This window comes from Sapajus apella, unplaced genomic scaffold, assembly GCF_009761245.1.
Source record: "Sapajus apella isolate SASKATOON/1434 unplaced genomic scaffold, GSC_monkey_1.0 scaffold86, whole genome shotgun sequence".
Lineage (NCBI taxonomy): Eukaryota > Metazoa > Chordata > Mammalia > Primates > Cebidae > Sapajus > Sapajus apella.
Window position 1 is genome coordinate 2808129 of NW_022437026.1, and position 14157 is coordinate 2822285.

The 14157-nt window shown below is 46.9% G+C and overlaps 1 protein-coding gene across 11 annotated transcripts in view; it reads left to right on the plus strand.

The window, feature by feature from the left end:
• ERC1 (ELKS/RAB6-interacting/CAST family member 1) overlaps positions 1-6882 on the plus strand; it is a 542093-nt gene extending 535211 nt beyond the window's left edge. For all 11 annotated transcript variants that reach the window (XM_032254227.1, XM_032254224.1, XM_032254230.1 and 8 more), the window contains one exon: positions 5067-6882. In XM_032254227.1, coding sequence (XP_032110118.1) covers positions 5067-5204 — 138 coding nt within the window. In that variant the 3' untranslated portion in view covers positions 5205-6882. The remainder of the gene's footprint in view (positions 1-5066) is intronic.
• Positions 6883-14157: the final 7275 nt, after the last annotated feature.

The following is a 14157-nucleotide window of genomic DNA, read 5'->3' on the forward strand; positions in this document are numbered from 1 at the left end:
TCTTTTTTTGAGACAGGGTCTCACTGTGTTGCCCAGGCTAGAGTACAGTAACACGATCATATAGCTCATTGCAGCCTCAACCTCCTAGCCTAAAGAGATCTTCCCACCTCAGCCTCTCCGGTAGCTGGAACTACAGGCACACACAGCCACGCCTGACTACTTTTTTTATTTTAATTTTTTGTAGAGATCAGGTCTCGCTATCTTGTCAAGGCTGGTTTGAACTCCTGGGCCCAAGTGATCTGCTTGCCTCAGCTTTCCAAAGTGCTGGAATTACAGGCATGAGTCAGTATACCTCGAGTTTACATTTATTTATTTAATTTGTAATTTTTTTTTTGTCACCCAGGCTGGAGTGCAGTGGTGCAATTTCAGCTCACTGCAACCTCCACCTCCCGGATTCAAGCAGTTCTTCTGCCTCAGCCTCCCAAGTAGCTGGGATTGCAGGCACCAGCCATCCAGCTAATTTTTGTATTTTTAGTAGTGACAGAGTTTCATCATATTGGCCAGGCTGGTCTTGAACTCCTGACCTGAAGTGATCCACCCGCCTTAGCTTTCCAAAGTGCTTCAATTACAGGTGTGAGCCACTGGCCATATTTCTTTAATCATTAATGAAGTTGGGTATTACTTTTGTGCTTGTTAGCTATTTGCATTTCTTCTGTGAGTTTTTTGTTCATATTCTCTGCCTGTTTTTTTAATTAGGTTATAGGTTTTTAGGCTTATGGGACCACTTCATAATACATTGATGTCAATCCTTTTCATTTTGTATTTATTATGTTTTTCAAGCCAATCATTTGTACTTTAATTTATAGCTCTTCTGTCTCCATGCAGACATTTTAAATTTCCAAATAGTCCAGTTTCCCCTTTTATTCCTTTATGACTTCTGAATTTAAAAGCATTTACCCTCCTCCCCAAAATAAAGTTAAAAACACTTTTCTGTTCCTCATCCCAAGATTATAAAAAATATGCTCTTAAATTACTTCCAGTACTTTCACAGCATGTTTTTAAGTATGCATCTTTAACCAGTTGGAATGTATATTTCTGTGTGGTATGAGCAAGAATACAACCATAAATGGGCCAGTTAACCCGGACAGTTCATTGACTTCATATGCTTCCTGATCATGTTCTAAATCCCACTTATTATTTAATGATATCAACCGAATACTTTTCTAATTATTGTACTTTTATAACATGTTTTGTTTGGTAAAGCAAGTCTTTTTTTTTTTTTTTTTGAGGCAGAGTCTGGCTCTGTTGCCCAGGCTGCAGTGCAGTGGCATGATCTTGGCTCACTGCAGCCTCCACCTCCTGGGTTCAGGAATTCTCCTGCCTCAGCCTCCTGAGTAGCTGGGACTACAGGCACTCACCACCACACCCAGCTAATTTTTGTATTTTTAGTAGAGAGGGGGTTTCAGCATGTTGGCCAGGATGGTCTCGATCTCCTGACTTCATGATCTACCTACTTCAGCCTCCCAAAGTGCTGGGATTACAGGCGTGAGCCACTGCGCCCAGCCTTTGTAAAGCAAGCCTTAACGTCATTCTTCTTTCTTTAAAATATGTTCTTGGCTCTTCTCTATACTTATACTTCAGGATAAATTTTAGAATCCATTATCAAATTCCAAAAAGAACTTTTAGAATTTGTTTGGAAATGTATTATACACACAAATACACATGTACACAACGTCTCACATAATGCATGATAAAATATATAACAGTGGTTATCTCTAGATGATGGTAATATTCTAGGTGTTTTTTTTTTCTTGGTTCTTTTCTTTATTTTCCAAAGTTTTTACAATATTTATGAAGTACTTTTAATGTAATTTAATTTTATTTTATTTTTGAGATGGAGTCTTGCTCTGTGGCCCAGGCTGGAGTACAGTGGCATGATCTGAGCTCATCGCAACCTCCGCCTCCTGGGTTCATGCACTTCTCCTGCCCCAGTCTCCCAATTAGCTAGGATTACAGGTGGATGCCACCACGCTTGGCTACTTTTTGTATTTTTTGTAGAGACAGGGTTTCGCCATGTTGGCCAGGCTGGTTTTGAATTCCTGGCCTCAAGGGATCCACCCATCTCAGCCTCCCAAAGTGCTGGGATTTCAGGCGTGAGCCACTGTACCCAGCTGTGAAGCACTTTTAAATTGCAGAAAACTCCTGAAAAAAGGTTCTTAAACTAAATTGTATCCTTTAGTAACTTCATGATTATCTACTTAACAGAAGTCCAATTAGAATAAAAAATATTTCATGGGAAATAAATAAGTGACTTGTAGAGAGTGAAGAAGAGATACCTGGCTCAGAATATAAACTAGAATTGTCTAGAATATTCCTGGGAAGGGTCGAGATGGAACACTGAAGCAACACTGCCCCACAACCTCTTCTGTAGCTTGGTTGATGTCAGTTCTACTGAGACTTGAGAGTTTATAGCCTTTTCACTTAGCAGCATTTCTGGGTTTTCTATGCGCTGTATTTACAAGGCACCCAGCCTCCTAGCTTTCCCTGTTGAAGAGATTCTTATTCATGTGGCACAGCCAGAGCTTGAGATGCACCAAGACAGTGTGGTCTAAATGTGGCCCCTCAGTGTCCTGGTCTTTTAGTCACCAGTTAGCAGAAAGAAGATTGCTAGGTCTGTTCTTAACGCCTTGACATGTTTAAAAAGCACAGTGCTAATTCTTGGCTCAGAGCATCTAGATTCTTTTTTTCCCCCCAGTCTTGTGGTGCTGAGCATTTAGATTCTTGCAGTGGAATTAAAACTTGATTCTCAGTTTGCTTTGCCTTTTTTTGCTTATTTAAGATGGAATCTCAGCTGGCTCAAACCTGTAATTTGAACATTTTGGGAGACCGAGGCAGAAGGATCACTTGACGCTATGATTTCAAGACCGGCCTGGGCAACATAGTTAGACCCCCATCTCTAAAATACAAAAATTAGCCAGGCATGGTGGCACACACCTGTAATCCCACCTACTTAAGAGGCTGCAGCAGGAGGTCGAGGCTACAGTGAGCCTAATCAAACCATTGCACTCCAGCCTGGACAACAGAGGGAGACCCTGTCTCAAATAAATAGAGAAAGGGAGAGAGAGAGGAAAGGATGAAGGGAGGAGGGAGGAAAGAAAAGAAACAAGAAAGAAAGAAAAATGGGATTTCACTGGGTTGCCCAGGCTGGACTCAAACGATCCTCTTACCCTCAGCCTCCCAAGTAGCTGGGATTATAGGCATGTACCACTGCACTCAGCTCTCATTTTCCTTTCTAATCTATATGCTGTTACTGGGTGACCTTATCCATTTAATAACAAAATACCTAACATTTGTCAAGCATTTTCTATGTGTTAGGCATTACACTTTATATGACTATCTCATTAAATCCTTAAAACAGCCCTATAAGATAGGGCGCAGTAGCTCACATCTGTAATCTCGGCACTTGGGGAGGCTGAGGCAGAGGCCGGAGGATCACTTGAACTCTCAAGACCAGCGTAGGCAACATAGACCCCCACTCTCCAAAAAAATTAAAATTTAAAACATTGGCCTGACGTTATTATTGCCTTATTTTACACATGAGGAAACTGAGACTCGGAGAGGTCAAGGTCAGATAAAGTAATTGGCAGAACTGACCTTGAAACCCAGGCAGCCTAACTCCAGAGCCTATGTTCTTAACTATACTTTATATTCCATTTTTCATTTTCCTCCTTTCCTTCCTAAAACCTGCTCTGCCTCCTACATTTTCTGTCTTATTTGTCCAGTATCCCCAGCTAGAATTGTCAGAAATGATTCTCCAATTCTCCCTCACATAACACCTCCTCCTTTCAGTCCTGTGTGTCCTTTTCAAGTCACTGTCCCTCCCTTGGCTTCAGCCCTGCCTAAGCCCCACCTGGGCTGGGAACAGGAACTGCCCTTGACGGACTCTTCCTTCTGCTCAGTCTGTCTTTCACATCTTCTAAGTTGTCATCTAAGAAAGTGAAGATGCTCGTGTTACTGTACCACTTAAAAACTCATGGACTTCTTTTTTTGTGGTTTTGGTTTGGTTTGGTTTTTAAGCAGATCACCCTGGAACTCTCTCACTTCACATGCTCAGTCTGGCCCTCAAGTGTGTCTTCAGCTCCATTTCCTGTCATTCTCCACCCACTCCCCATGCCTTACACTCCTGCCGTCTTGAGGCTTCCCTTTTCGCAAGTTCTGGGCCAGGCCTGTCCTCGCTCCATGCATCAACCTTTGTTCTTTTGCTCTAAGCCTCTTCTGTCTTTGATCTCCCAGGCAGACTCTAGTTAGCTCTCAAGATCCAGACCCCATGCTCCTTTAGTAGCTTTTCCTCAGACTCCTCCAGGGTGAGACAGTCACTCTTAGGGCTGCCCCTCACATGCTCAAGCCTCAGCTGTGGTCTCACTCTGCTGGGTGGTCGTTTATCTGTTTACGTCCTTGTCTCCAGTGGGTCTTCAGGACAAGGACCAAATCCCTTCAGCTTTTAGCACCCAGCACAGAGTAGCTCAATAAATGTTAAATAAATGTTAAATAAATGTTAAAATGCTTGAAGAAATGTGAAAGAAGTTGTTAAAAACAACAGGAAGTTAGAACTATACTTTCTTCTAAACAAAGGGATTATCTGTGTTTCTCAAAGTAATCTCTTTAGCTAAATCAGCAGGCCTCAGGTAGGGTAGGCTAATGTACCGAATGAAAATGATACATGCAAATGGAGAAGTCCTTTAATTATAAGTTCCTCTAGGGCAGGGGTCACTTGACAAAGTTAAGATCCCATCTGAGATCATAGCGCCCCTCTCTCCCACTCCCACCCACATTCATGAGTCTGACTTGGTGGAACGAACATTCTGTTTAAAGTAAGAAGCCAGGGCTGAAGTCACAGCTCTGCAAATGATCTGCTTTTGGGCCTAGAACTAGTGACTGACTTCTCAGGCCTCACTTTCATGAAGACACATTTGATATTGACTTTTACACTTTTCTTACAGTTAATTTTGATGCAGAGACACTTCACATAGAAAGTGCCTTTTTTGTCATTTACTGATGAACAGTAATTCTTAGCTCAGTGCAAATAGGATTGTTGTATCTGAAACCCATCTTCCTTTTCCTTTCAGCTTCAGAATGAGTTAGAGAAAGGTGAGCGGGACAACGCAGAGCTGCAGGAGTTTGCCAACGCCATTCTTCAGCAGATAGCAGACCATTGCCCCGACATCCTAGAGCAAGTGGTCAACGCACTGGAAGAGTCCTCCTGACGCTGCTTTGTGCGGAAGCCTGAGGTGGTCGACCCAGGACAAGAAAGGAGAACTACAAGGAACAGGCGCCCGGAACCTTCTTGGCACCAAACACTACAAACTTCATCCCATCTTGCTCACTTGAAGAAGTGTGATTCCAGCACCGTTTCTACATCTGCCATCTTACTCTGCCTTTCTGCTTTGGATGTGGTCTATACACTAATCTTCCTGATGTTCAGGGTGGATAAAATGCCGAGTCTCTCTGAAGAAGTGCCACCTGGTCGTCAGCAGTGGAGAACTGTGGGAGCTGGTGGCTCTGCCCTGACAGAGGGCCATGGAGCAGAGGAGACTCTCACCTCCTGTCCTCTGACATGAGAACAAACCAGGAATCTACTTGGAGTTCACTGGGCTGAGAGGATGCCTCCAACGGACCAGAGAGCTGACTGTCCTAATGTCACTTTAGGTGCTTTCTCCTAAAAGGGTAAAAAACAATCTCAAAAAGAATATTAGAAAAAGAGAAAGGGGGAGGGAAGAGAAAATCGACTCTTCTTTTTACAGTGAGATGCTTTATACAAGGGAGCTGTGAGCAGGCCTCACGATGGCTTGGGAGTGCTTGTCCTCCACGGTCTGAGTCTTCACCCAGCCCTGCCGGTCTGTCCCAGCCTTCCTCATTCTGTTCCGCAGCCAGTTAACAAGAAGATGGTATGAACTGTTCTCCACCAGTCTCTCCTGTTTGAGATTGCTGACTTTATCATAGTGAGGTGTTAGATCAAATATCTCTTATTTGAAAGAGAACCAGCCAGGGCAACATGGCGAGACCCTGTCTCTACAAAAAACTAAAAAGAGAACATGCACAGTTGACATCTGAGGCCCTGTTGTCCCCACCTGCAGCTGTGCCCCAGTAGCAGATGCCCTGATCATCTCCAGGAGGCTGCCTGCCTGCCCCACACCCGTGTCCTGCGGCCCAGTGGCCGCTGAAGTTTTGATCTGTCACTCACCCTGCTAGCTCTGCCCTTGACTCATCCTCTCGTAACCTCAGCCTTGTGCATTGCCTGGAAACTTCTTCTGGCATAAATGAAGGTTTCTCGTTCTACACACATTCCTTCCTTGATCATTTCATTCAGAGAATATTTATGAAATGCCTACTGTGTCCAAGTCACCCATCCTTGAAAAGGCCACTTTTCAGTGAGGGAGAGGTGTAGTGGAGTCTGTGAGACACACCTGCCTGAGCCAGAGCGCTAAGTAGCCTACCCTTCCCTCTCCCCATCTTAAGAAAAGGTATCTTTTCTAGAAAAGTTCCCTAATGGAATTCCTGAGTTTGGGGGCCTCAGTCACCCACTTGCCTGTAGGATTCCATTTGATGATTCTGGATTTTTGCTGTTCGTTGTTGCCCTTAGAGGGACTCTGAGTATCTACTTGTGGGTGGCCATTTCCTGACACCAGCGTGTACCTCGTGGAACTCAGCCAGCTTCATGTTGCAAATCAGAAAGCGGACCCCAAGACTACAAATCCAATGGAAGGTATTGGCGTTGTTAAGGGCATCTTCCCAAGCATAGACAGTGACAGTCATAAGTAATTAGGCACCAAGAAGTAGCCCACTTAACCCGAATCTAGCCCTTTGGCCACCTCTACCACCAGAACCCAGCGGCTACTCACATCTTCTGATAAGAATTGCTGGACTCTAAAATGTTTTTGTTTTGCATTTTCTCGTCATCTTCCCCACTTACTTAGAGAATTTAAACTCTGTAAAGTCAGCACAGCCCCATCAGTCCAAGAACTTCCCACCACCAGCCCTTGACTGTCCCATTAACTTATATGGTCAGATCTCCAGCTCCCCTTATTTCCTGCTGTAAAACAATTCATCTCCCTGTGAGAAACTGTGGAGCATTTCTTACTGAAGGTTTAAATGGACTCTGCTCATAAACGTCTTGCTGAGATGCTTCCTGATAGTGAGGCTGGCCAGAGAGGGGTGCAGGAGTTAGACTGTAAGTGGTAGTCCTTTGTGGTCAATTACCTCAATTCTGTTTATCACTGAGCCCGTAAATCATGTGGAAAGCTCCCAGTACTTCAAGGCAGGAGTATTAGAATCTCACTTTATCCACCGTATGATAACAGCCTTCACAGGCCACAGCAGAACCAAGAAAGCAGGTGAGGCGATGCCTAAAGTGGCCTGAACCTGGCCCTGGCCAGCTGTTCTCCCTCTGGTCTAGCCGGAAAGGCAGCAAGCAGGTGCCCCAGATCCCACCCACGTGGCCTTTCTCATCAGGTAGAGCACCTCCACTCTCACCCACTGGGTGAGTGACTCTTCATCTCAACATTCTCCATCACTTCCCCTCCAGAAAAACTTACAGAAGGAAGCCCTCTGTGACAGTGCTTCTGAGAAGAAAATTTCTGGGACAGATATCATCCATCTGGTCTCTATGAACAGCAAGGAATCTTCTTGGTCCCTCTTGGGCACTGGTCTGGCATCTCCAGTGATCTGGAGCCTGGCTAAGAGTTCAATAATAAACATGGCCTGCCTTTACGCTGTAGGGCAGAGTGGATGCAGTTTGTAGCATTCAGAGTATCTCACTGAGTCTAGAACATTCACTGAACCAACACTTACCAAATGTCCCACCCCCATCTCACTAGGACATGTCATTCCATGGCCCTCTCCTAGTAGTCATGGTTTCATAAGGTCACGCACCTGCTTCTGACGTTACATAGCCTTGAAAACTCACTGTGGATTGCCCTTAATCTTCCCCAGACTCATCCATCGGCAAGTCTAGTTGCCCTTTAGCACCTAAAGATCTGTACCCCAAGTCAGTGTCACCATAAAGAGGGCAAGAAGAAGAGTGGGTGTGATCCCAGTGGGGTTTTGTAACTGAAGAAGTACAGTGTGAGGTTCCCATCCTTTCTTAGGCCTCTAACCCCCGTACTCATTGAATCACGGATGAAGGGTCTCCATTGAGATTTGCAAGGACTTTGATTGCATTTGAAATGGGAAAGATTTTGAATGGGCTTTAACATGTTAAGAAATATGGATGGGACCGGTGCGGTGGCTCACACCTGTATTCCTAGCACTTTGGGAAGCTGAGGCAGGCACATCACCTGAGATCAGGAGTCGAGACCAGCTTGGTCAGCATGGCAAAACCCCATCTTTACTAAAAATACAAAATTAGCCAGGCGTGATGGTGGGCACCTGTAATCCCAGTTACTTGGGAGGCAGGAGAATCACTTGAGCCTGGGAGGCGGAGGCTGCAATGAGCCAAGATCACATCACTGCACTCCAGCCTGGGTGACAGAGCAAGACTGAGCTTTTAGGGAGGCAGAGGCAGGAGGATAGCTTGAGCCCAGGAGTTCGAGACCAGCCTGGGCAATATAGAAAGACCCCATTCTCCACAAAAAAGGAAAAAAAAAAAGAAATGTGGATGGAAAGCACCAAATTCATCTCAGCTCTAACCTTTTAACCTTTGTCCTTGCACTTTACAATCTAAAGAAGATCTATGGATGGCTCTCCGCCTTCCGCACGCTTGGGTTTTAGAAGTAACTCGTAAAGCAGACTACACCCAAGGCCACCTGCAGTGTTGAGAGTGGCATTGTGATTTGCCATTTTTTGTCAGTTGAAGTCTGATTTTCCATGAGGACCTTGCGGGCTCACCCACCCCCAGAGTGAGAGAAGAGGAAGGCAAAGTCATCACAGACACGGTCTTAGCCACCTGCTGAACTAATCCCTCCCCTATTGAGGGTCAGGGTTGTGAAGGAAACCATAATGTGTCACCCCAAAATACAAATGTTTCCGAGCTGCCCATCCACTGGCATTTGGATCTGCTGCAGAGTCCTGTTCCTCCCGGAGCCATCCCGCCCTCCTGCTGACCGCATGACTTGGGTGTAGGCCCTGTGGCTACCCTCGGAGTCTTTGAGGAAAGAGCCGAGTGGAAGACCTCGCTGCATGGAGTGCGACACCACAAGGCATTTCCCAAGCCCAGGGAACCCCGTGACAGCAAATACCAGTAATTTCACATCTGCTTCTGGCCTCATCCACACCTGCCTGGGTTCAGAACTAGGAAAAAGGATGAGAAGAGACTGACTGCAGTGCATGAAGCATCCTCCGCAGAGCAAGTCCAGCCCATCCATCACTGCCAGCCCTGGGCTTCTCAGGAAGGGACGTGAACCACTCAAAGGAATGTCTTAAAAAGAATCTGGAGTTTCCCCCGTGCAAATTAGGGAATAATTAGGCAAGAAAAGACATACATTACAGGGAAATCCTTCTGAACAAAATGGCTGTCTTTACTCTTTTTAAGCAAAAACTGTCTCTGACTTTTTAGTGTCAAAACTGTAACCAACTGTCTCCTGATTTTTTCTAATGTGTTTGGCAAGTGCTGTGACCCTGTTGTAGGTGCTTCTCCTGACTCTCGGGGGAGAAGTGGTTTTAGGGCTTGATTTGGGGGAGCGGGTTTTTGTCCCATCCCACCTCCTCTCTTCTTTGCTTGTCGATATTGTCTGTGTGCTTCAGAGAATTGGGGCAGTTACATTGTGTCTGTTGTTGAGATTATTAAAAGATTAAAACGTAGTTGTAGAAATGAAAAATTAAAGAGCTGTGTTTTAAAAATGCAAACCAATATTTTGTTAAGAAAGGAATTCAAGCTATGGGGCAGCCACACTCCCCTCCTCCTCCCAAGCTGGCATAGGTGGCCCGGGCTGGTAGCTTAGGTAGTGACTGCTTGGGTGAGAGACACCTGCCGAGCAAAAGGAAGGAGAATTCGGGGCTCAGAGCCTCACACTGTGCCGGGTTTTTCCTTTACATGCTCAGGATCTCTGGGTAGAGGTTTCACAGTTTGTAACCCCATAACCACCCTCACCCCACATGGGTCCTAGCTCAGCGTGCCTAACACTGCATGGTAACCTGGGCTTGACTCTGAAGCCCCTGCCTGGCAGGCCACAGGACCTCTCCTGCCCACTTGGTGCTATCTCGTCCAGTGACCCACCCAGCATAGGTGAGCACTGACCAGCCTGGAGCCTGCAATCCAGGTGGAACGAACTGTCCTCCGTGTCAGTTCCTTCTGGCTTCGGGCCCTCGATTATTTCCCTTTGAGCTTTTTCAGACCCCAGATCTCCTAGGCCCAGTCTCACTCTCTTGGCCCTAGAGATGCCACTGTCAATAAAGGAAGTGAACCCTACTGAAGGCAGAGAATCTCCCTGGCCAGAGCAAGACCTCTGGGTCCAGCCCCTCTTTCCACACCACGCCAGTATTGCATCCATCTGCTGCAGCTACACGTCCTGAGGGCAGCACCGCCCACTCTGGCCTGCTGGCCCATTGCAGGACTGGCCCGGGCACCTGCCGATCACTGCAGGATGTCCAGTGGGGCCTGTGGTTCGCTCCCCTATGCATCAGAAGAGAAGTGTTGCACTTTATGGAGGAGCTGAGGAGCACCGGGCCCGCCCCCTTGTAGCTTGAGTTCCTTTTGGTAACAGTAGCAGCCTCCATGGTGGTGTCTGTGATGCAAATGCACCCGCTGCCTTCAACAGTATGTGTGTGTTCCTGCTGGAGTTGTGTTACTGACAGGATAATGACATTACAAAAAAATCGTGTTATATTCAACTTTGCCTTGATAATTATTGTAAACACTTTGTTCATTTTTTCTTTTTTATTCACAAACTAAATCCACCAGGAATTATAAAGTTATTTAAAAACTGTGTGCTGTGTCCTTCTTTGAGTCTCACCCAGCTGATCACTAGGCAAGATGTGTCCTCAAATGCTAGAAAAGATGGATGAGGCCCGCAGTTCCCAAGAGGCCAACTACAGTGGCAGGCAGCTGGAGAGCCGAGGGTCCCAGGGTTTAGGGTGGGTGTGGGAGTCACCACACATAGCCCTGATGGGCATGGGGCCACATCCCCCAGCCTGTTGTGACCTCAGAAGAGTGAGCCTCCTCTCCCTTCCTGCCTGATCTCCGGGTTTGCATCTTTCAATGCCCAGTTCCCTTTTTCCTGCTTTACAGCCTCAGCCCCAGGCCAGGTTTTCCATGTCATATCTCACTCTTGCAGAGCTTAGAGTAGGTGCCCGGTGCTGAGGGATGGGGTTGCTCTGGTGCCAAGATAGAAGAGCTATGAGGACGGCCCATTGAGGGAGGGCTTTGCCCAGAACTGGGACTCGAGCTTCAGTGGGGCGTGCTCTGATGCACTGACTCGGGCGTGTGGGCTGTGTCAACAGAAAGTGTGAGTGCCAAGAGTAAAAGGAGCCAAGGAACCCTGTGCTTGGACGCGGCTGTCGTTTCCAGCTTTGGTGTTTGTCTTGGGCCTTTATGCTCAACGAGAAATTATTCTGGGAATTTTTTTTTTTTTTTTTTTTTTAAGGCGGTCTCACTCTGTCACCAGAGTGGAGTGCAGTGGTGTGATCTGGGCTCACTGCAACCTCCACCTCAGTTCAAGCAATTCTTCTGCCTCAGCCTCCCCAGTAGCTGGGATTACAGGCATGTGCCACCACGCTCAGCTAATATTTTGTATTTTTAGTAGAGACGGTTTCACCATGTTGGCCAGGATGGTCTCGATCTCCTGACTTCATGATCCGCCCTTCTCGGCCTCCCAAAGTACTGGGATTACAGGCATGAGCCACTGCTCTGGGCCTGGGAATATCTTTTATGAGAATTAGTTTTTTGCTTAGCCTCACTTCTGTGTCTACCCCAGAAAGGAATCAAGTCAGCTTCCTGCATTCCTTCCCTCTCCCATGTAAATTCTGTCGTGCACTGGGTGTTGGCACTTGGGAATTGTAGCAGGAGAGTCCACACTCGTTCCTGGTCGTCCTTCCCAGTGCCCAGGTCCCACCCTGGCCTCCCTCTCCGCAGCCAGAGCAGCTGTTGGGAAGCTCTGCCAGGGGAGGAGTGCTCAGGAGACAGGGCCGCAGGGCTGAGGTTGCTTGTACTTTCATCATATGAAGCAGGAATAATTTTACCAGCAAAGCATGTATTATTCTGCACAATATAAAATCACAGCCACAAGCAGATGTGTCCACAGAAAGCTGTCAGATTACACTGTAAGCAGTTTGCAGGGTTTTCCATTCATCTTTTTTACTATTTATTCACCCTGCGTTCTACCAGCACCAAGTTGCAGGCAAGTGGACACAGAGACAATAGATTTAGGGATAATGTGACAACTTTAAGAATTCCATCCATTAATTTTTTTTTTTCTGAATTGAGAAAAGATTACTAATACTTGTTTGTTTTTTTTAAGTGGAGTATCTCAGACTGGCTCAAAAATGATTAAGAACTAGTTAGGGACTGGGTGCTGTGGTGGAAACTTTTTTTTTTTTTTTGAGACAGGGTCTTGCTCTGTCACCAAGCTGGAGTGCAGTGGTGCTATCTCAGCTCACTGCAACCTCTACCTCCCGGGTTCAAGTGATTCCCCTGCCTCAGCCTCCCGAGCAGCTAGGACTACAGGTGTGTGCCACCATGCCCGGTCAAGTTTTTGTATTTTAGTAGAAACGGGTTTTTACCATGTTGGCCAGGATGGTCTCCATCTGATCTCGTGATCCACCTGCCTTGGCCTCCCAAAGTGCTGGGATTACAGGCGTGAGCCACCGCGCCCAACCAGGTGGAAACCTTTAATCCCAACACTTTGGGAGTCCAAGGTGGGAAGATAACTTGAGGCCAGGAGTTCGAAACCAGCCTGGACAACATAGTGGGACCCTGTCTCAAAAATAATAATAACTAGCTAGGCTCTGGGGCTAAGGAGAAGCTGGTTTGCAGTTTGTGAGCTTTCCTGGGCATCCTGGAAAGGCCTGGACTTGCAGACTGCAGGCCCTTGACCTCCCAGCCTCTCCTTCCCCTCTGAAAGAATGCCTTCATCCCTGCCCGCAGCCTAGGTCATAATGAAGATGCCATAGGATGATCTTTTTCCTTTTTGAAATTTCCTTTAAGACTAGGAGCATAAATTGCTTTCTTCACATCTGCGATTTGCTTAAAAATAATCCAGCATGTCTGCTGGGGAGGAGCAAGGGTGAGGAGCAGGATGTGGAGACAAAAAGATGGGCCAGAGGTTGGTAATTATGAAGCTGGGGAACTGGGTGCATAGGGTTTCTTAGTTCATTCTCCTTATTCTTGTGTTTGAATTTTTCCTGAATCAGCTAAATATTCACATCCTTCCATTGTACTTGCCCAAGCAACATATACAAGCCCCTTCCCCCAAGATCCAAGCAATCTGCATTCAGAAATGGCCACCACAGCGCTCCATTCAGAATCCGTACTCCCCTATGTTCTAGACTCCAGGCTACAAATAATAAAAGCTAGTGACATGTGGACCACCCGCCAGCTTCAGTTCTGAGCACTGCACAGGTTTGGTGTCAGTTCACCTGTGTAGTGGTCCTACAAGGTAGGTACCGTTACCCCCTTTTCCAGGAGGCGCAAAGTGAACGCATGACCTTCCCAGCATCACACAGTGTGTTTAGTGATGAGACTGGAATTCACACCGGCTCTGTCTCCAGAGTGTGTGTTCTTCAGCCCACTGCTGTGGCCACTTCCCAGGGAGGACAGTCTGCTGGGGACAGCTCAGCCCGGTGAAGTGCAGCAGGGCACAAGAGCAGGCAGTGCTCGTCACAGAGCTTCGACAGGTGGATTTTATCAGACAAGGGGTTAAGGGAGGCCAAAAAGACAGATGAGCAAGACCAGGGAGGTAGGGAAGTCCAAAGAGTACACTTGGGACAGCAAGGGGCTGGTGTGGACAGAGAACGTGTGTACTCCCTGGCTTCAGAGCGACAAGGAGCAGACATGGTGGCCACAGGTGCAGCATGAAAGTGGGTCCCCAGGGTCCCAGGAAGGAGGCCAGCTTAAGAGACACGATCTCACAGCCCCAGTTGTCCTGACCCCTCCCCAGCTACCGATGAAGAAAAGCCTCCCCAGGGGCTGATATAAAAAAGAAACACACCTGGACACACCCACTCTGGAGTTACCAGCCTGTGACCTCAGGGAAGCCTTCCAGGCTGCAGAGAAGCTACGGGACAGGA